The sequence below is a fragment of the Poromitra crassiceps genome, assembly GCF_964638095.1.
Source record: "Poromitra crassiceps genome assembly, chromosome: 13".
Lineage (NCBI taxonomy): Eukaryota > Metazoa > Chordata > Actinopteri > Beryciformes > Melamphaidae > Poromitra > Poromitra crassiceps.
In genome coordinates, this window is record NC_139644.1 from 1,546,006 (window position 1) to 1,569,420 (window position 23,415).

The following is a 23,415-nucleotide window of genomic DNA, read 5'->3' on the forward strand; positions in this document are numbered from 1 at the left end:
ATTCCCTAGCCCTGCCCCATTCCTGACCACGTCTCCTCCTGCCACCCACATCCCCCTACCCAGCTATGGCCCCCTTTCACTAGTCCCGCCCCTTCCTTGACCTGAATCGGATCAGATCCGCTACAACATTGAATGGGTTCTTCCTTGGCCCATGCTAGACCCATTCACCAAGTTTCATGAAAATCTGCCAAGTAGTTTTTCCATAATCCTGCTAACGGACAAACAGCACGAATGTGACATCGTCACGGCCGATACACACTTAGACACTTATTTCCAACATTGTCCCTGGTCTTAAAAAACAGGACATAAACACATGACATAAAATGCAGATCAATCAAGAATATAAAAACGAGAGATACAAGCATCAAAGTTCAGAAACTAAGTAGTCAAAAGGCTCCGAAGCTAAGGAAGGACATGCACAGCATGCTACTCCTCAGAGTCCATCCCTCACCCAAACAATTATCCATAGCAATATACAAATAATAATACATAAAAAACAGTCTTAATATCAGCCCAAGCTATAGGCTACACTACTCTAAGTTACTCAGCAACCATTTTTTCAGTTGGTTTTTGAACCCATTCAAGGACTGGGCAGATTTTATTACATTGGGAATTGTGTTCCATCCCTCCCGTTATAGAGGAATTTTACTTCTTCCTGCTTTGCTTCCAGATTAAGTAGAACTCTAGGTTCCAGAGGTCCTTTAAAGGGTTCCAGAGGTCCATGAGGGGTTCCAGAGGTTTTGAGGGCTTCCAGGGGTCCTTGAAGGAGGGTTATCTGCACCAGTAGCTCAGGCCAGAGCGGCCTTTAATCTGCCTGCCTGCCTGTCTGTCTGTCTGTCTGTCTCTCTGTCTGTCTGTCTCTCTGCCTGTCTGTCTGTCTGTCTGTCTATCTCTCTGTCTGTCTCTCTGCCTGTCTGTCTGTCTGTCTGTCTGTCTGTCTGTCTGTCTGCCTGCCTGCCTGCCTGCCTGCCTATCTATCTATCTATCTATCTATCTATCTATCTATCTATCTATCTATCTATCTATCTATCTATCTATCTGTCTATCTATCTATCTATCTATCTATCTATCTATCTATCTATCTATCTATCTATCTATCTATCTAGTCAATCAAGAAGAAGTAGTGAAAAAGAACGACGGGCCTGAACCATGACCTGGGCCAATCAGCGCTCAGTTTGGAGACAGTAGGCGGGACCCAGGCACCAGCTCGAGGAAAGCGTGCGCGTGCCCGAGTGCGTCGCGCGGTCCCGCTGCTGGTACTGGTGGTGTCACGAGCCCTGTCCAAGCCGCGGAGAGGAGGCTGGAGAATTAGACTACAGCACATCAATTATAGAGGACATCATATTTAGCCCATTTAGCCAGTGTTAAGTAACCTAGGCTAGCATTTCATATCGCTGACTGGGAATCAAGGCGGTTTGCTGAGTGATTACGGTCCACTGGTGATGTATTCCAGTATTTGAATGATATTGCTAGCCAGCTAGCTAGCTAGCTGTTTAGCTAGCTTGACCGTGCGTGACTCGAAGCTAACGTCACTTACATTCTCGGACCTTATTTTCACCAACACTTCTCTGCCTGCATTCCTCTACGTCGCGACACTGGGCGGATTCCTTTACGTCGAGTCTTACTGTAGACGCTGTAGATGTCACACGTCGCTTCTGATCCCAGAGAACAAGAGGACTGAATGGAATAGCTGCCATAGCCAGAGGAAACCCTGCTGCTGCTTATCGACCACCGCCATCCAGCTAATCCAGCAGATGCTATCTGGACTAGCCTCCCACAGCGAGCCTGCGAGCTAATCACAAAGTTCCTGCTAACGACTGGAAGTGTTACGTAGCTAGCTGCCACTGTTCCAGGGCTTATTAGCTGGCCTTACTAGCAGACTACAACACCATCTAGCAGCCAGCCGGGGCGAGCAGCATCAGTGTGTTTCCAGAGAAGGCCTGTTGGAGTGAGCACAGAGCGCTGCCAACATGCCGGCTGTGTCGAAGGGAGACGGAATGCGCGGATTAGCCGTGTTCATATCGGACATCAGAAACTGTAAGTACCCTGATGTTAGCCAGCTCAGTGCTTTTCAAACCTTTTCACGTCAAGGACCCCTAAACTGACAGAAGTAGACCACGACCCCCATCTGATCTGTTTTTTTTGCTTTTATGAAACACATGACCAAAACAGCCATACATTCTGTTATTATGGATGGCATTATAATGAAAATAAAGTATCCACCTTTTGCTGGGAACCCCCAGGACCCGCACTTTGAGAACCGCTGAGTTAGGGTTAGGGATTGTTTTCATAACCCTAATAACCGTCCATAACCCTGGTGGAGTCAATTGACTTGCTTATTAATACAATGATCTGAGGGCTCCACGGCATAGCGGTGTCATTTGCTGCATACCACCATCGTTGGGACTGAGTGGTCCTATGTGTAGATGGTGTTTTGTTGCGTTTGTTTTTGCTAACTGACGTTAGCCTAACTAGCCTAGCTACTAGTTACATTATAATGCAGCAGACTCGTCAGCAACGTTTACCTTAATGCCACACTACTACAGCATAAGTAACGGATATATGTTGGCTTTCTGAGATTATGCTCTTATCGACCAGATGTACTCCCATACCCCACCTCATACGAACGAACACACACACACACACACACACACACACACACACACACACACACACACACACACACGTTGCTTGTTACAATATATCATACACAAGCCCTGGTATAGCATATTACGTTTGTGTCTTGCTTTAAATTGCCTATCAATTGCCGCTAGGGTAAACACTTTTTCCCCCTGTGACATTGGTGGAATTCTTCTTTGCTATAGTATTTTTGGCTAGTCACAGTGACCTTGGATATATTTACATAAATATTCCATGTTGTCGCTACAGTTGGAAGGAGTCGCCATTTAATTGCAAGAGTGTTGTGACTATGTAGCTACATGGCCCCTTTGACACCTGGCATTGAACATGTGCCAGGTGTCATATCCAGATGGTGTGGTGTCTACATGTATCATGAAGCCTTTTCTCTCACTAAACGCAGATAGCAGAGTACGTCCTACTTCCATCCTTTAGAAAGAGAGTGTTTGGAAAGTCAATGGTGTAATGCACATGTTTTACATTTTAACAGTGAGGGAGAACTCCTTTGAGGTATATTGGTAATAGCTGACAAGAATGTCGTTTTATGCAACTTCTCATTACTATTAATCCAGACTCACTTGTTCCCCATTCATAAGTGTCCTAATTGTCCATTTTGAAAGTATCCTAATTCATTGTAGATTTGGATAGTGTTATTTTCAGTGATATGTTTTAAATCAGTAGGGTTAGGGTTAGTGTGTGTCTGCCAGGTCTTTGCTTTGTGCACTAGGGATGCTCCGGTATATTCGGCCATCTGTATCTGCTGATACCCTGCCAATGCCCTCTTTCTTGGGGTGGGGCTTAGGGATAGGAGAACATTCATATTATAGATAGGTAGCTTTATTTGTCATCAGAGAGGAAATTCTTTTTAAAACATTAAACATGAGAAACATGAGAACAATGGTATATATTCACAATATATATATTTTAAACCCGTCTTAAGTGGGGGGGGGGGGGGGGGGGGGGTGGACGTCCAGCTTCCATGTTTCATGTAGGCTACCATTCCCTCCAAAGCCTCCCTCAAGCTGCTGCCCCCAGTATGCTCAGAGTGTAGCCCAACACAGCCCAAACACCAGCTCTGCATGTCCAGGAATCAGTTATCAATTGCAGGGTAAAGTTACTGCCATCAGTGTGCTTCATGGATCTGCTGCACCAAAGCACTGGTCCATTTGGAACCGAGGCCTCTCCATGGTGTAAACGGGCCTGATCCATAATAATAATAATAATAATAATAATAATAATAATAATAATAATAATAAATAATAATAATACCGTAATAATAAATGCATAAATACTCTGCTACATCCTGCTACATGTTTATTTTCTTTGCCTCTTGTGACTTGCATCATATTTTCGTTGCTATTCAAATACTGTTGATAGGGTAGACTGTGAGTGTTCGGCTCAGCTTCGATCTCGGACTAAGAGAAACATCACACTTGTCAGATGCAAAATCATTTCAAAACTTGTTAAATTAAAGGTCCCATTCCGTGCAAAAGCTGTTTTTACTTGTAAATGCATATATACTGCTGTCAGCCCTCCCTGTAATGAGTGGTCACACGCTCAGAACTGCCACAGTTGGATTTGTCCCTATCCAGCGTCCCCCTGCAGTCTCCTCCAAGCCACACCCCCAAACGCGTCGTTTGCCCAGAGGGGAATCTGGGGGAATTGGGACGTCACTAGCTTCCTCCTGCATACTGCGCGGGTCCCTCTCACACAAGCTACCTGCACCATTTAGTCTATAGCCACAAAATTAACACTTCTAGCTGGAGCGACGCCAACTGTACGTGATCCAGCAACTGCAGAGGTGCATTCGGTAAGTCTAGGCATTTTGAGATGTCCTCTTTAGCGTAGTACCATTAAGTTAACGATAACTCGCAACCTAGCGTGCTGGTCCACAGACGCTAATCTGATTGGCCGCTGGGAGCCTGGGGCGGGCTTTCCCTCAACGGCCAATGGGAACTGTTAGTTCTGAATATATTATAGAAACAGGCCATTCTAGGGAAGCGACGAGATGAGGAAGTGAGAACTCCGTCACAACAAACGGGGTTGCTATATTTTCGACAGATTAATCCAGAATCATGTTTTATGGACCAGAGACACACGTTTTTAAGAGGTTACAGCTGCACGAATTGGGACCTTTAACAGTTGATTACTCAGGCAGGCCTGTAGCAGGTAGCTCTATGTAACGTTACGTTTGGAATAGCTTAGCAAATGGCTAATGTGGCTAACAGCTAATGCGCGGGTAACGTTACGTTACCTATGTTTATGATAAATGTGCTTCAATAACGTTGAAACGGGGGCTTACCTCTCGAAATTCCTGATAGAGACCAAAACTGGTCTCAGAGGATCTGCTGCCATGTTGACAAGGCTCTTTCCTTGGGGAAACGCACACTGTTTTGCTAGCGACAACCATGCATTTAAGACAACAACAAGCCAGCGGGAGCACATTGAGAGGAGGGCCTGAGCTGCAGCGGTGCTGGGTTTGTGTGTGTGTCTGTGCGGAGGAGGCAGAGGAAGCACTGCTGGTATCTATAAACTTGATACTGTAGTAAATAGGGCTGGGTATTGGTTCAAATTTCAAGAATCGATTCGATTCCGATTCACAAGGTTCCGAATCGATTAATCCCGATTCGATTCGATTCCGATTCGATTCCGATTCGATTAATTTCAATATCGATTTGGTTAGTGATACTAAAACATGTTTTTTGAACTGTAACCTGAATTACATGATTGTCCAGTTATGTAACACAGGGGTTCCCCAACCTTTTTTCCGTGACCGGTTGTCAATTTTAATGGTTTTGGTTACACATATATTTACTCACCAGCAGTGTTGGGCAAGTTACTCTGGAAAAGTAATTAGTTACTGATTACTGATTACTCCTTAACTCATTGAGTGCCAGCCACTTTTGGAGAACGGACGCTCCCAGTGCCAGAGTTTCAGAGCGTTTTCAGTGATTTCTCGAGGCCCACAGAATATTGTGTGATATTACTATGTAAACACCGAACACGCACAAAGAACGAGCTGACTCTATTGTATCATCAGCAAAAAAAAGTTTATTGATACCATTTTCCGTTCTTTAGTTATGAGCCGGAGAAGATAGGTTGTTTTGAGCAAATACAGGCGTTTCAAATTAGAAGCTGAGATATTCCGCCTTTTGTGAAATGAAGCATTTCAAGCACATTCACTGACTCTGAAGATAATATTTTCTGATGTAGTGACGTGGTGTAGTTGTGTGGTGCCCTGCGTGCCCCACCCCCCTCTCCCCCCCCTCAGCTGCAAACTCCTTCCCACACAAACGCACAGCCTAACACGCACCGTCTATTTTCGGAGTTCTCCGTTTTTGTGCGCCGGCTCCCAGCGCGACACGGAAAAGCCAAACCGGACTGCTGAGAATGGTTTGGCCCTTCGGCATCGGGTGCTGCTTTTCTGGCGGCTAATCGTGTGGAGAAACTATGCAGACAGAGGCAGAGGGGCTCAGTTGTGGGCGCGGATTGACTGCTGTTCGCAGCCAACGTCAGCTCCAGACAGAGCAATCTATATGGCTCTGGCTGCAGCATGAGCGGTTTCTCTTTCATCACGGGGCTTTTTCCTGCTGTTTTCCTGACCTTCCTCTAATCTGGAGAGCACTGTCACCACCTAATGAGTCCGTAAAATAGGTTATACACCTTCAATAGCTACAATATTTGTACAGGAGATGCCTGAGGCTTTGATCCACGTCCCACCGTCAAAAAACGCAATTGACGAACATACTCGTCCTTGGCACTCTACGTTAGTATCTGAATTGACGAACATACTCGTACTTGGCACTCAATGAGTTAAAAAAGTAATAAAAGTTACTTTACTGATTACTTTTTCAAAAAGTAACTAGGTACGTTACTAGTTACGTTACTAGTTACTTTCATTTTTATTTTTACCCCAAATACCTTACACTTAAGTTGTTACATGTCTAGCATGTCACTGTATTAATTATTTTCGCTTTGGTATTAACATAGCTATGTTAAACGAAAAGCCAAAGGCATTTTACTTTGAAATTCGGTTAGAAAGAACAGGAAGTGGTGTGTTAAGACTGGCTAGCTTCACACGAAATCAAAGTCAGACAGTCGGACAGATAACGTGAGTGAAAGATGCTGTTACTGTCGGAGTGGTAATACAACAACAGCCTCAATGCAAACGTTTCAAGCTTCGTTGCTGAAAGAAAAGTGATGATCTGTCAACATTCCCTGGGCCGTCTGACTACGGTGAGAAAGGCTTTGACGAGAAGGTTAGGAAGTAACAAAGTGTACAACACTTACCCAAAGTGGATCTGTTAATCCAGTGAACTGTTACACCCAAGTCTACCTCACCCAGCGTCTACTTCAATTTAGCCTCCATCCCCGCATATTCTCTCTCTCTCTCTCGAGGTAGCCAGGTTTCTTTTGCTCGTCTCCTTCTTCTGACTCGGTTTGTTTTGAAAGCCGGCGTGCACGCTCTGACGCTGTATCGCGCACACACACTATGACGTATATGAGTGCGCGACAGGTCTACCTGAGTCCGTGAGGATAAAATGTTTTCTTTTCTTCTTTTACATAGAAAACACTGCATTCTGGCAGGCAATGATGTAACGCAGTAACGCAGCGTTACTTGGATTAGTAACTGTAATCTAATTACTGTTTTGGAAATAGTAACGCCTTATATTACTTAGTTACTAAAAAAGTAACTAATTACAGTAACGCGTTACTAAGTAACGCGTTACTGTCCAACACTGCTCACCAGGTGGTGACAAAGGGTAAATAATAGGGCTGTGGCGATTCACTTATCTCCCGATTCGATACTATCACGATTCTTGGGTGCCGATTCGATTTATATTGCGATTCTTAAGTATTGCGATTCTACGGTTATTGCGATTCGATATTACGATTTATTGTGATTTTTGTTTATTTTTTTCTTTTCTTTTTTCAGTTTGTTTGCTTTTTTACACTAGATTAGAACATGGGAAAAGTTGAATCATACACTAGAGACTGTATATTATATATCATGAGTAGGGCTGGGCGATATAGTTAAAAACAGGGGCGGACTGGGATCATAATTCAGGCCGGGCATTAGATACCAAGCTGGCCAGGCCGATATGGGCCGATGCGCGTGAAATTTGGGCCGTTTGAAGCCCAATTTGGGCCGTTTGAAGCCCGATTTGGGCCGTTTGAAGTCCAATTTTACAATGAGATGCACCCACTTTAACCCTGAAGTGTAATTATTACTTCAGACTAACTAATAAAGTAATAAAACCACTAGTAAACCAGTAGGCGGCGCCTGGCCTGCTGTTCAGTGAGTGGCCTGACTGCAAGCACCCATTTTTTTTTTTTTTGCGATTATCGATTCTGGAATAAAAGATCGATCCAAAAAATTGTGACATTAAAAATCGCGATACTTAGGTGAATCGATTTTTTCCCCCACCCCTAGTAAATAACAGCCTTTTCATCTGTCAATAAAGACACTTTCACAATTATGCACAGTGATTTGATTTCAGCCTATATAATTTCTAAAAGTAGATATTAATGATCAAACATTTCCATTTATGTAGCCTACAGTATTAATGTTTTTGTTTAAACTACAAACATAAATAAACGTGAACTTGAAACTATGTTTCAACTACCACACACAGCCTATATTATTATAGCCTGTTTATATATATATATATATATATATATATATATATATATATATATATATATATACCGTAAATTCCGGACTATAAGACGCACCGGTCTATAAGCCGCAGCACCAAAATTGACTATTTTTTTCTTCTATAAGCCGCACCGGACTATAAGCCGCGGGTGTTTTGATGTTTAATTACCATATGAAAGGGTTCGTGCACAGAGAGGAATGTCGGGAAAGAGATCGCTGTTTGGGGAAGCTCCCATTTATTAACATTTCAACAAAACAAAACAAAAGTCAGGTCACTAATCCCCAGACAAAATCACACAACAATAGGCTACCGTATATGTGCAGCAAACCTGTAACCAGAGAAGTCAAGTCACTAATCCTCGTCTTCCTCTTCTTCCTGCGTACTGAAACCACCAAAGTCCTCATCTTCAGTGTCGGAAACGAACAGGTTCAGGGTGGCTTCGTCAACCACTCTCCTCTCTCCTTCATTGTCACTCAAAACCAACGAACTCCTCTTCATCACTGTCGGCATCGAACAGCCTCTGAAGCCTCTGACGGCCCTCAGCGCCAGCTGTGGCGGCGTCATCCTTTTCATCCCGCAGCAGTCCAGCGTTTTGGAACCCGTTGGTGATTGTGGATGTTTTCACACTCCTATAATATTCCGTGATCTTCCTTTGTGTGAATTCGCCGAAGTTTGTGATTTTCTCCTGGTAGTCGGGAGGGAGTTGTTCAGTAGTTCTCCCCCGGACGGACAGTCCCTTTCGTCTCATGAATCGGTAGCACCAAGATGGCCCACCTCTGAAATGTTCAATTTTCATCTCGGTGGCGATTGTTTTGGCCTTCAGTCGGATCTGCACCGTGGAAACGCCTCGGCCGTCTCCTCTCTGGGTCAACACCCAGTCCTCAAGGGAATCTTCAAGTTCCGGCCATCTGCTTTTGTGGCCTCTGAAGGACTTTTTTGTCTTATTACACTGAGACAGTTCCTCCTGCTGCTGCTTCCAACGTCTCACCATTGACTCATCGATGCCCAGGGTACGCGCTGCTGCTCTGTTTGTTTCTTTTAGTGCGAGTTCGACTGCTTTCAGCTTGAAAGCTGCGTCGTGTGACTTTCTGCGTACCTTCCCCATGGTAAGTGAGAGAGAGACTGCTCGTCTTGTTGTGATTCCGGGCTGATGAACTTTGCTTACCGTAATTACCATATGTAAGGGTTCACGCACAGAGGGGATTGTTGGCTGTTTGAGGAAGCTCCCATTTACCGTATTACCGTAACATTTCAACAAAACAACATAACACAACACCTTTGTTTATTTCGACAGTGCACACAGTGTCCGCGGTGTGGTGAAAAGAGGGCAACAGAGGAAATTAAAACAGAAGTGGATTTATAGGTAGAAAGAGTGCTAAAAAAGAGAGATTTTATTTGTATTTGAAATTTTTTTTCTGAAAAAATCCATAGATAAGACGCACCGTTATATAAGCCGCAGGGGCCAAAAAACGGGAAAAAAGCCGCGGCTTATAGTCCGGAATTTACGGTATATATATATATTTTTTTTATTAAAAAAATCAATCTCTGGACATATGAATCGATATCAAAGGATTAAAATAAAAATCGATTAAAAATCGGCGAATCGATTTTTTTAACACACCCTAGTAGTAAAGGAGTATTGTATCCCTTTAAAATGTTTAGTATCGAGTAAGTGCCGAAGTATAGTGTTATGATATAGTGTATCATGGTGCACTTAGATTTGTGACGAATTTGAAGTCCCGGACACATCACTGTACCCTCTACATGAGCGTAGGCTGGCCCTCCTTAACGTTACGGAGGATGTCTCATTGGTTCATTTTCATTTATAAGGCCATCTTGAGACAACTACCATCTTATCTATCTATGCTCCTGCATTAATATACAAGAAAATAGTTCTTATCAGCTTAGGTCTCAAAACTGCATCCTGCTGACTGTACCTAAGACAAGGACTGAGTTTGGCAAGAAAGCTTTCCAGGTCTCTGCCCCTCTGGCCTGGAATGAACTCCAATGCTCACTAAACCTCCAGGTGCTAGTCCCTATGAGTATTTTTAAAACCAGGGTAAAAAATATGGAGGAAGCTGAAATCCAGGTCTGCAAATGTTTTGATCCATAATGAACCCTGTTGCTGAGTAAATGGATGTGTATTTTCTTACGTTTTAGATGTTTTGTTTGTATTGTTTATGTTAAAATGTGTCTGTAACTTTATGCTGCTTTCTTGGCCAGGTCTCTCTTGAAAAAGAGATTTTCAATCTCAATGAGACTAACCTGGTTAAATAAAGGTCAAATAAAAAAATAAAATAAAAAAAGTATCAATATTTTTGACAACCCTAGGTAGTAGGGGTGGGGGAAATAATCGATTCTTAGATGCATCGAGATGCGGGCGTGGACGATTAAAAATCGATTTACAAATGTCAATAATCGATTTGTTTTAACGTTAGTTGTAACATGATGTTGATGAAGTGAAAAGGCGGAACTACACTGCAAGCGTGAGACAGCGCCCGGACAGATTACGGCGTGGCGCAACCAGCCAAAACAAACGCATGTGAATTGTGAACATGGCAGAACATGAAATCAGACACACCGGCTGTAGTTGCTCCCAACCAGCCAACAATCGAGCAAGCAATGCTATCAAAGCATCCACCCAACTCGGAAAGGGCGAAACGAATCACAAAATCCATTGCAACTTTTATTGTCATGGATATACGTCCGTACTCAGTCGTTGAGAACCAGGGATGTTGCGTACTTTGGAGCCGAGGTACAACGTCCCATCTCACCGTTTTCTTTACCGACACAGTGATCTCCAGACTGACAGCACAATGAGACCAAAGCTGAAGTTATGGACTCACTGAAGAAGATTCAAGATTCAAGATTCAAGATTTATTAAGTGTCCCAAAAGGGCAAATTGGATTGCAAAAAGCGTAGTACAAAGTACATACATAAAAACAAATAAGACAAAAAAACATTGTAAAAACAGTCTAGAGCAGCAGTTTAAAGTGCAACACAATAGTTAAAGTGCAAATGACAACAGTAGCAACGATCTAAAGTGCACAGTAGAGATATAAAGTGCATAGTAGCAAAGTGCAGTTCACTCTCAGCAGCACATTTATATCACAAGAAAGAGCTACAATGTATCATTGTATTAACCCATTTCAGCCTATTTTCGCCTAAAAAATAGCCTCTAAAACCTAAGTCCGATTTGATAATAGACCCCCAAATCCTGAACTTTTCATAGAAATGTCAACGCCTACTAAAATAGTGATATCTCAGCCTCTGTAGAAGATAAAAACACACTTTAAAAGGCATTTGAGAGCTGACACATGTGGCTTTCCTTGTAAAAGGTGTTTATTGGTATGACAATTCAATAGCATTGTCAAATATTGCTGTAAACACAGAAAATTTTTAAAAAACTAAAAAACGTATGAAAAAACAAGCAACAAATCACTCCAAACCACTCAAATAAAATCAAAAATGTGCTCCACACTGCCCCCTTGTGTCCCCTTGCAACCATAAAAAAAAATGCAGTCCATTTACCATCAAAGGGGCAAGTGTCTAAAGTGTCAGCTAGTGTTTAGCAAACACTTACAAAAAATGTCTGTAGTGTTTTCCAAAACACTCAATGTGGACAGGCAGGTCACACTGTATGCAGCCATACACAGTTAGCCCACTGCCTACTACATCTTTTTTGTCCAGCAACAACTGGCACTCCCTGCAGAGCTTCCGCTTCTCAAACACCTTCCCGAAGTCGTGCATTGGGGGACCTGTGGCTTCTCCTGACGTGCTGGGTGCTGGGGAGGCTGCCCTGCTCGATGTGCTTGGTGCTGGGGAGGCTCCCCTGCTCTCTGGAGTGGAAGGAGAGCCAAATGGAGAGGCTGGTCTGGAAGCTGGGGACAGAGGAGGAGGAGGAGAAGGAGGAGGGATCACAGGAGGGGCCCTCCTTGTCACCGGTGTGATGAGCTCCTCCAGCAAGGTCTCCAGCCAGTCCTTGTAATGTTTGTGCCTTCCTCCAACAGACCTGGCTGCAACGTAGGCGTTGTAGCACGACACAGACAGGCCCCAGAAGAACACACGCCGCCACCATTTCTTTGACCGATGATCGAAACCATAGTATCCAATCATCTGGTCGAGGAGATCCACACCTGGAACACACATGGAACTCTGTTTACATACGTACATTTTCACTCAAATGACCTCAGTGAATATAAGCTTACAGTATTTTAATTTTTGTTTATAAAACATAAATCTGTAAAACAAACCTTTCATGTGGCTCTGGTAGTCCGCCAGGCAAGCGGGCACTACCACATCAGCCCGGTGGGTCTCATCTCTCCTCCGCCTTACAGTCCCTGTTGCGCTGGGGTCATGGTGATTGGACAAGACCATCACCGTCTTTGTGTCTTGCCACACGCAGAAGGTGAGGTCATCCTGCTGTGCCACCCGGAACTCGTGCTTCCCCAGCGCAGCCCTCTTTGTCAGGCTGTGGTCCTTCGGCAGCCCCTTCCTATTGGCCCGAAGGGTGCCACAGCCGTACAGGAAAAGGCCGTTCATCTCCTGGAGGAGTTCTACACTGGTGTAGAAGTTGTCCATATAAATGGACAGGAAGGTGCCATTGTATGGCTTGGCGAGGTCCAGCACCACGCGCTGTGCCAGGCCCGTCTGCGGCGCCGCTTCACGTCCTGTGTACACCTGGGGAGTTTGCAAGAAGAAACACAAGTCTGAGGAAGGGCCTTGGGTGCTTGAAAGGTCACTCAAATAACAACACATTACAGAATACATATTTGCATATTCTTGGTGTGCTGATTTTTTTCCTTACTTTGAAGTGCGGAACGTAGCCTGTTGAGCTCTCCGCCATCACCCAAACCTTCACGCCCCATTTGGTTGGCTGGAATGAATGAATGAATGAATGTTTATTTCACACATTACCAAAAGATGCAGGTTACATAGGCAAAATAGAGGTGAGACAATTTGATCAATCAATCAGCAGTACCTTCATTGGCAGGTATTGCCGGAAGCCAAGCCTGCCTTTGAACTTGATCATTGATTCGTCAATGCTGACTGTGCCGTTGACCTCATAGAGGTCCTGGAAGCGCTGGTTCAGGAAGTCCAGGTACCAGCGCAGTTTCCAGAGCTTATCAGCTGGGTCGCCTCGTGCGTTGTTATCTTGGAGGTGAAGGTATCTGAAGAGGTGAGAGAGGGGAGGATGGAAGAGGGGGGGTAGGGGAGGGGGGGTAATTAGACACATATTACAATATATTATAAACAATATAATGTCTTGTATATTGTATACAATATTGTATATTGTATTGTATATTATATACAAGTAGACACATCTTGGATGAAATGAAAAATTGTAGGCTATATCATTATATAGGTTAGTTACACTTGAGGGTTACAGGGTCTGTCTAAGTGCAGTGTCTGTCTTGGTGCAAAGAGTGAAGCGCATTCTCTCCACATTCCTGACAATTGAATAACAATAGGCCTACTAGGTGTTTGCCCACACACAATAGGTGTAGCAGCCGAGCCCAGCAGGGGTTTCTTACCCCAGTGTATAAGCTCGCTACTATGGCAATACTCCCACTACACCTCTAATACATTTGCAATATATTTCATTTCCCTTAGGGCATCATAACAATGGTACTAATGTTACATTTTATCTATCAAACTACTATTATTTATATAGCGCATCCTATTCAATGGGGCGCATCTATATCACGCAATGGTTATAATAACAAGGATAATATTATTGTTCTTAGCCTACCTCCAAATGGCGTCAAATCGGTCCCGGGACATATTCTGGCCGAAGTTGGTTTTGAAGATGTTTTTGGATAGCCGCCAGTACTCTCTTCGGACGGGAAGTTTCATTATCCCCATGGCGAGACACAGCCCAATGAATGTTTTCATTTCTTTCACTGTTACCGGGGTCCACTTGGCTGCTTTTTTGGCTGGGGGAATTGTGCGTCTCTGGTCGGCATATCGGTTCGTCTCCGTGACAAGACGGTCCCACATTTCCTCCGTGTAAATTTTCTCGAAAGAAAATAGAGGTGTGGAATCGGCTTGTAAGCCAACACCGCTTTTCACCCCGGGCACCCTTTTGAACGCTTTGACCGGCACAGGACGGTAACAGCGCTGCTCCGTTACCCAGTTTCCATGGAAGCCTTCGAATTGGTCTTCTTCGTCAGACTCATCGTCATCGTCATCCTGAAACATAGTTCTGACCCACTGATCTCTGTCCAAGGGCTGCCAATCGGGGTCTGTAACTGGGTCATCATTTAACTCTTCATCAACGGTGGAATGTTCAGAATATTCCGCGTCTTCAAAATCGCTTCCTTCGCTAATATTATTTTCTTCCTCCATCGCTCTAACAGATCCGCTCAAAGTGAAGAAAAAAAAAACTTTTCCTTCCCAAAACAATCCCAGAATGCATTGCGAGACCCCACGTGTGTTTTCTGAATGATTTCATTTGCCTAGAGACCGGAAATAGGCGAAAAACTACAGCTAAACTACAAATTGACGTAGACGTCATCCCGTCTTCAAAGGTATATTGACGCGAACGGCATCCCGTCTTTAAAGGGAGAATGACGCGAACGTCATCCCGTCTGAAATGGGTTAAAGCACAAAAGAAAAAACCTCGGTCCAGACCAAAGGGCAGACAAAGTATATAATACAGATATACTGTACTGTACCCCTAAGAATAAATAAAGATAAAAGAATAAAAGGATAAAATAAATAAAATAAATAAAATAAATAAAATAAATAAAATAAATAAAATAAATAAAATAAATAAAATAACAGAAACGGCAGATGAGGGGACATTACATTTGTACCCCAGCAGCGTTCAACGCTCTGATAGAGACAGGCACAAAGGAATTTCTGTATCTGTTCTTTTTAACTATGGGGGCACGAAGGCGGAGCCCGGAAGGAAGCAGCTCATATTGGAACCTCAGAGGGTGGGCATCATCTGATCGGATGGACACAGCTTTTTTCAGCACCTGTTTATTACAGATCTGGTCCAGGCTTCTGAACTGGGTTCCGGCTATTTTTGAAGCCACCTTCACTATTCTCCCCAGGGAGTTCTTGTCTTTAGTACAAAGATTACCATACCAGCAGATTATGGAAAATGAAATGACAGACTCCACAAAAGCACTATAGAACATTTTCATCAGAGTTTTATCAACCTGAAATTTGGCCAGCTTCCTAAGGCAGAAAAGGCGCTGCTGACCTTTCTTACACAGCATGTCGGTATTCAGATCAAACTTCAGCTTGCTGTCAATTACCGTACCCATTTATTTGTATTTGTATATGTTGGCAGAAAGCGTGTAGGATAGCTCTAACTTGTGATGTGTGGATCATCCATTGTTACTGCGCACAGCATCACTGAACACTGACAGTGGCAGTTAGCGTCTCATAGACTCCAAACAAGAGTGATGAGTGACTGGTGCAAATGTGGCAGAGCTGTTACAACATGTAGGAGAAGTGATTCAGAACATGCTGAAGTGGAGTTAATTTACTATAGGATGCTGCTACAGACACAACTGGCACACTTGTTTATTTTCCTGTTGGTTCTTTGCAATGCTGGGGAATATGTTGGCAAATGTAACCTTCCAGTTGACACATCTCTTCCATTTGCTTTGTTAATAAAAGATAATGGAAGTAAATTAATCTGTTTATTTTAATTATGGATCATTACAATGCAATTCAAAATGCACTTTATTTTAAAAGTAGTCACACAGTGAGACAAAAGAAAGCATGTATTGAAAAAAAAGATGCATCGATAATTGTTTTATAATTGAATCGTAGCCCTCTGAATCAAAATCGAATCAAATCGTGAGGTGCCTAGAGATTCCCACCCCTACTAGGTAGTGACTGTTTATCCAACCCGATCTGCGGGGGATCACTTTCAAGATCCTGCATATTTTAATAAAATATTGATACTTGGTGCCAGTGTATCGATATGTATCGCAAGTGGAAATATTGCGATATCATGAGTATCGATATTTCGTCCCACCCCACACACACTTATTACTTGCTTATGGCAGTCCATCGATGTCGATGATGACTTCATATCTCCCAGGGGTATAGAGGTATTCGGCGCTTGGTGCGCTCATGCCACCTCATGTGGCTGTGTAGACCTATTCGCGATCCACACACTTTTCCACAAGTGGGACAGGTAAGTGACACACACACACACACACACACACACACACACACACACACACACACACACACACACACACACACACACACACCTGTATTATACAAGAACATCTCAAAATAACATTATCAATCAATTCAAACAGGTCTAATAAGTAAGTTTATTTTTGCCTTGCACTTTAAAAGTTTTTAAAAACTGCCTGAGTTTTTTCCATTGGATTGAGTGTGGTGAGTCTGGACTATGATCTCAGATTGTCACCCTGGTGTAGGCTATGATCTCAGATCGTCACCCTGGTGTAGCCTATGATCTCAGATTGTCACCCCTGGTGTAGGCTATGATCTCAGATTGTCACCCCTGGTGTAGGCTATGATCTCAGATTGTCAACCCTGGTGTAGCCTATGATCTCAGATTGTCACCCCTGGTGTAGCCTATGATCTCAGATTGTCAACCCTGGTGTAGGCTATGATCTCAGATTGTCACCCCTGGTGTAGGCTATGATCTCAGATTGTCAACCCTGGTGTAGCCTATGATCTCAGATTGTCACCTCTGGTGTAGGCTATGATCTCAGATTGTCACCCCTGGTGTAGCCTATGATCTCAGATTGTCACCCCTGGTGTAGGCTATGATCTCAGATTGTCACCCTGGTGTAGGCTATGATCTCAGATCGTCACCCTGGTGTAGCCTATGATCTCAGATTGTCAACCCTGGTGTAGCCTATGATCTCAGATTGTCACCCCTGGTGTAGGCTATGATCTCAGATTGTCAACCCTGGTGTAGCCTATGATCTCAGATTGTCACCTCTGGTGTAGGCTATGATCTCAGATTGTCACCCCTGGTGTAGCCTATGATCTCAGATTGTCACCCCTGGTGTAGGCTATGATCTCAGATTGTCACCCCTGGTGTAGCCTATGATCTCAGATTGTCACCCCTGGTGTAGGCTATGATCTCAGATTGTCACCCCTGGTGTAGGCTATGATCTCAGATTGTCACCCCTGGTGTAGGCTATGATCTCAGATTGTCACCCCTGGTGTAGCCTATGATCTCAGATTGTCACCCCTGGTGTAGGCTATGATCTCAGATTGTCACCCCTGGTGTAGGCTATGATCTCAGATTGTCACCCCTGGTGTAGGCTATGATCTCAGATTGTCACCCCTGGTGTTGGCTATGATCTCAGATTGTCACCCCTGGTGTAGGCTATGATCTCAGATTGTCACCCCTGGTGTAGCCTATGATCTCAGATTGTCACCCCTGGTGTAGGCTATGATCTCAGATTGTCACCCCTGGTGTAGGCTATGATCTCAGATTGTCACCCCTGGTGTAGGCTATGATCTCAGATTGTCACCCCTGGTGTAGGCTATGATCTCAGATTGTCACCCCTGGTGTTGGCTATGATCTCAGATTGTCACCCCTGGTGTAGGCTATGATCTCAGATTGTCACCCCTGGTGTTGGCTATGATCTCAGATTGTCAGCCCTGGTGTAGGCTATGATCTCAGATTGTCACCCCTGGTGTAGCCTATGATCTCAGATTGTCACCCTGGTGTAGGCTATGATCTCAGATTGTCACCCTGGTGTAGCCTATGATCTCAGATTGTCACCCTGGTGTAGCCTATGATCTCAGATTGTCACCCTGGTGTAGCCTATGATCTCAGATTGTCACCCTGGTGTTGGCTATGATCTCAGATTGTCACCCCTGGTGTAGGCTATGATCTCAGATTGTCACCCTGGTGTAGGCTATGATCTCAGATTGTCACCCTGGTGTTGGCTATGATCTCAGATTGTCACCCCTGGTGTAGCCTATGATCTCAGATTGTCACCCCTGGTGTAGGCTATGATCTCAGATTGTCACCCCTGGTGTTGGCTATGATCTCAGATTGTCACCCCTGGTGTTGGCTATGATCTCAGATTGTCACCCCTGGTGTAGGCTATGATCTCAGATTGTCACCCCTGGTGTTGCCCTGTCTCCTCCCTCCCTCCAGGTAAGAGCAAGGAAGCGGAAATCAAGCGGATCAACAAGGAGCTGGCCAACATCCGCTCCAAGTTCAAGGGGGACAAGGCTCTGGATGGTTACAGCAAGAAGAAGTATGTCTGCAAGCTGCTCTTCATCTTCCTGCTGGGTCATGACATCGACTTTGGACACATGGAGGCCGTCAACCTACTCAGCTCCAACAAGTACACAGAGAAACAGATCGTAAGTCAACTCTGTTTTCTCTGTGTGTGTGTGTGTGTGTGTGTGTGTGTGTGTGCGTTGGTGTGTGCGTGCGTGCGAAACAGTTAGGGCTCCCCCCCGCCAATAGTGCCAAAGTCACACCCTCTTCGGAGTTCACCATACATATGAAGGGATTTCATCATTCCATTCATCCATTAATTTTTCTATCTACATTTGGTAAAATGCTCATAAAAAGAGTTGTGCTTTGTCAAACCAAGCGATTCAGCTATATTTAGAATCAGGAGAGACCATATAACATTTCACTTGGGCCAAAAATATATTTTTTTATTTTATTCTTTGGTCAGGGTGAAATGTTCTATTTTATATTATTATTTTTCTATGTTCTATCTAATGTTCTCCTGATTCTAAATATAGCTGAATCGCTTGGTTTGACCAAGTAAATCTCTTTTTATTAGGACTTCTTGAAACGTCTACGCATGGAAACATTTATAGGGAATGAAATCCCTTAGGTCCCATGCTGAACCTGGAAGAGTTAGGCATTCTATATGATTTGTTGTTGTTGTTATCCTTATTATTATTATTATTATTATTATTATTGTTGTTGTTGTTATTATCTTTGCCAGGCGAGAATCGCCAAGGCGGAGATGACGTTTTCGGTCGTGTCCGTGTGTGCGTCTGTGTGTAAGACACGCCCACTGATGATGTCACGGTTCGCAAGGAAAAAAATTTGGTTCCACTGAGAACCAACTTTTCAGGTTCCAAACCAATAATGTTTTCGGTCTGAACGCGCCGGCCGGTTCAAAGTTGGGTTTGGGAACCGGCACGGACGGAGCCCTGCCGGTGTGAAAGCCCTAACAGTCAGACTGCCCTTGATAGACCCCAATCCCACCCTTCATCGCATAACCGCATCGCCTAATCAAAAAAACGAAACAATTATTCTAACACAAAGGGACAATAAAAAACATGACAATAACACATAAATATGTGGGTGACAACACAACCCATCATGAATACATAAACAAAACACTAAAATAAAAGCAGACAATAATAATAACAGTATTATGCTTTACAATAGCATCTACAGTATGAGTGAGTACAGTCACATTGAGGCGGTGTCAGCGTGGTGGAGATCTGCACCGTCTCCACCGAGTGCACTTTTCTTCTTATTGTTATTTTATTTTTATATTTGCATAATGGTGCAGCCCTAGCAACAGTGGTGAAATTGGCCCGGCTTTTGTCTATATGTTTGCTGTGTCGGTTGTGGTTTTTGTAGTCATCCAAAATGTGCGATCACATTGAAGTGATTGTTTGAACAGTAGTTTGTCTCTGTTGACAGAACTGCAGGTCAATGAACTGTGTGTCGTATCTGCTGGAAATCACAGGCCCTCAAACCTTGGTTGTGATCAGGAGCTTTTGTTTGTGTATGTGAGATTTCCAGCCTGATGCAGCAGCATGGATGGATGGATATCAAGACATTGTGGGATCACCAGTAGGGATGAACCCATCCAATACTTGGTATCAGTATGGGTCCAATATTGGCCTTAAATGCTGGATGTATATCGGTGGCAGTGAACGTTATAAATATAATCCAATCCAGAGCAATCAGTTATGTTTGACCAAACTCTATACATAATTAGTATTAAATATTTGACCCCATGATCAAAACCAATAGGCGACAGCTTTTCATATTATACCAGATTGAGAATTAAAATGATCCTGACATGGTTTACTTTGAAAGCTACTGGCAGGGGCTGTGCTAGATTCATTGATTGATTGATTGATTTATCTATCTATCTATCTATCTATCTACCGGTATCTATCTATCTATCTATCTATCTATCTATCTATCTATCTATCTATTTAATTTTTTACGACCATTGGCCAATATGGCTGTTAATATTCTCGGATTCTGGCCAAGTGGCTATATAGATTAACTACTGGACATTTTTAATCAGGGCTCGACGTTAACTTTTAAAAGTGGTTGCCGGAGGGGCAACCTGGCAAGAGCTTTTGGTTGCCCGAATAAAAATATGGTTGCCCAATTTTAGTCGCCTTATATTTTGAGTAATTAAGATACTATGCAGTCATAAGCCGGCTTAATAATGACGATGTGACAGAAAAGTACCGTAAATTCCGGACTATAAGACGCACCGGTCTATAAGCCGCAGCACCAAAATTGACTATTTTTTTCTTCTATAAGCCGCACCGGACTATAAGCCGCGGGTGTTTTGATGTTTAATTACCATATGAAAGGGTTCGTGCACAGAGAGGAATGTCGGGAAAGAGATCGCTGTTTGGGGAAGCTCCCATTTATTAACATTTCAACAAAACAAAACAAAAGTCAGGTCACTAATCCCCAGACAAAATCACACAACAATAGGCTACCGTATATGTGCAGCAAACCTGTAACCAGAGAAGTCAAGTCACTAATCCTCGTCTTCCTCTTCTTCCTGCGTACTGAAACCACCAAAGTCCTCATCTTCAGTGTCGGAAACGAACAGGTTCAGGGTGGCTTCGTCAACCACTCTCCTCTCTCCTTCATTGTCACTCAAAACCAACGAACTCCTCTTCATCACTGTCGGCATCGAACAGCCTCTGAAGCCTCTGACGGCCCTCAGCGCCAGCTGTGGCGGCGTCATCCTTTTCATCCCGCAGCAGTCCAGCGTTTTGGAACCCGTTGGTGATTGTGGATGTTTTCACACTCCTATAATATTCCGTGATCTTCCTTTGTGTGAATTCGCCGAAGTTTGTGATTTTCTCCTGGTAGTCGGGAGGGAGTTGTTCAGTAGTTCTCCCCCGGACGGACAGTCCCTTTCGTCTCATGAATCGGTAGCACCAAGATGGCCCACCTCTGAAATGTTCAATTTTCATCTCGGTGGCGATTGTTTTGGCCTTCAGTCGGATCTGCACCGTGGAAACGCCTCGGCCGTCTCCTCTCTGGGTCAACACCCAGTCCTCAAGGGAATCTTCAAGCTCCGGCCATCTGCTTTTGTGGCCTCTGAAGGACTTTTTAGTTTTCTTACACTGAGAAAGTTCCTCCTGCTGCTTTTTCCAACGTCTCACCATCGACTCATCGATGCCCAGGCTACGCGCGGCTGCTCTATTTCCCTCTTTTAGTGCGAGTTTGACTGCTTTCAGCTTGAATGCTGCGTCGTGTGAATTTCTTCGTACCTTCCCCATCGTAAGTGAGAGACAGACTGCTAGTCGTGTTGTGTTCCGGGCTGATGAACTTTGCTTACCGTAATTACCATATGTAAGGGTTCACGCACAGAGGGGATTGTTGGCTGTTTGAGGAAGCTCCCATTTACCGTATTACCATAACATTTCAACAAAACAACATAACACAACACCTTTGTTTATTTCGACAGTGCACACAGTGTCCGCGGTGTGGTGAAAAGAGGGCAACAGAGGAAATTAAAACAGAAGTGGATTTATAGGTAGAAAGAGTGCTAAAAAAGAGAGATTTTATTTGTATTTGAAATTTTTTTTCTGAAAAAATCCATAGATAAGACGCACCGTTATATAAGCCGCAGGGGCCAAAAAACGGGAAAAAAGCCGCGGCTTATAGTCCGGAATTTACGGTAAGTATAATAGTCTATAGTATATAGATAGGCCTATTCAGCATGCTCACCGGGTGTAATAGTAGTAATAATGATAATAATAATAATAATAAATTTGTGTCATTTCGTTTTCTAAACAAATCTTATTTTTTGTTTTAGGCTACAAAACGTGTGGAGCGTTTATACACTGTGGGGGTTTCTGCTCGCGGAAGTGAGCTGGAGTCTTGAAAACTCCACTTTGTCCGCTCAGCCGCGTCCACGTAGTTACACAATTCGGGGTGTGCACGGCCAGGCGAAAACCGTCTGCACAGGAGCCTTGTGGAGGGGCGCCTCTGCTGATTTGACTCACTTTTCCGTGCGGACACTCGCCAATGCGGGAAGCATAATGAGACCTATTAAGCGCTTGTTGTAGGCTACATGCTTTGCAGTATAGCATTCGTTTTCCGTCCCGTTCAAAGACGCACGGGTATTTCACCTCGATGACAATTTCCTCGTCCTTTGTTTCTGTGCGGGGCTGCGGGCGGGCGCGGTTCTTCTTGCGTCTTGCAGCCGCTGTGATTGTGTGCGAGCAGCCCCACCTGTCCGAGTCAGTACTCGTTAAACATACCGCACGTGCAGCATGCATCACATAGGTTCCGACTGGTAATTAGTAACATCGTTCCGATTGTAACAGCAATAAAATGTCACATATATGTCACTCACAACAAGTATTAAAACATTTATTTGGTGTATATTTTGCTGTTTGCTGCTGTACATATTTTGTTGCATGTTAAATCGTGGTTGCCCCTGGGGCAACCAAAGACCAAGAAATGGTTGCCCCATGTTTTTTTTGGTTGCCCGGGGCAACCGGGCAGCCGTTAATGTCGAGCCCTGTTAATATATAAATAATAAATGATTGACCGATATGGGCCATTTCACATTATTGTTTATTATTCCAATAATGAAATTTTAGCCGATAAATAGAGCTGATAATACGGAGCCAAAATTGCTTTCGTCTTGGCTTTCATTGACAAGCGCTGCACACTGTTGTTGCACTTGTGACGTCACACAGCTGCACCTGGCAGTTGCAGTGTAAACAGAGATATTTTGTTCTCTGGTGTAGAGACCAAAACAAAACGTAGACAATATATATTTTAAATAAGCTTTTTTTTTTTTTTACGTTTTGGTCTGAGACTGAGTGAAATGTTCTATGGTCTCCTGTTTCTAAATATAGCTGAATTGTTTGGTTTGACCAAGTAAAACTA

The 23,415-nt window shown here is 43.7% G+C and overlaps 2 protein-coding genes across 2 annotated transcripts in view; one reads left to right on the forward strand and one right to left on the reverse strand.

Moving 5' to 3' along the window:
- The first annotated feature begins 1,291 nt into the window (after positions 1-1,291).
- The window catches only part of ap2a1 (adaptor related protein complex 2 subunit alpha 1), a 93,151-nt gene continuing 71,027 nt past the window's right edge, over positions 1,292-23,415 (forward strand). The window contains exons 1-2 of the mRNA XM_083649269.1: positions 1,292-2,037; positions 18,421-18,632. Coding sequence (XP_083505395.1) covers positions 1,971-2,037; positions 18,421-18,632 — 279 coding nt within the window. The 5' untranslated portion in view covers positions 1,292-1,970. The remainder of the gene's footprint in view (positions 2,038-18,420; positions 18,633-23,415) is intronic.
- Positions 11,618-12,912, reverse strand: LOC310788027 (piggyBac transposable element-derived protein 4-like). Its single transcript, XM_083649498.1, has 2 exons — positions 12,551-12,912; positions 11,618-12,433 (listed from the first exon to the last, which is right to left on the reverse strand). Exons 1-2 carry the CDS (start codon positions 12,876-12,878, stop codon positions 11,877-11,879), a joined length of 885 nt encoding a protein of 294 aa, XP_083505624.1. The 5' UTR covers positions 12,879-12,912; the 3' UTR covers positions 11,618-11,876.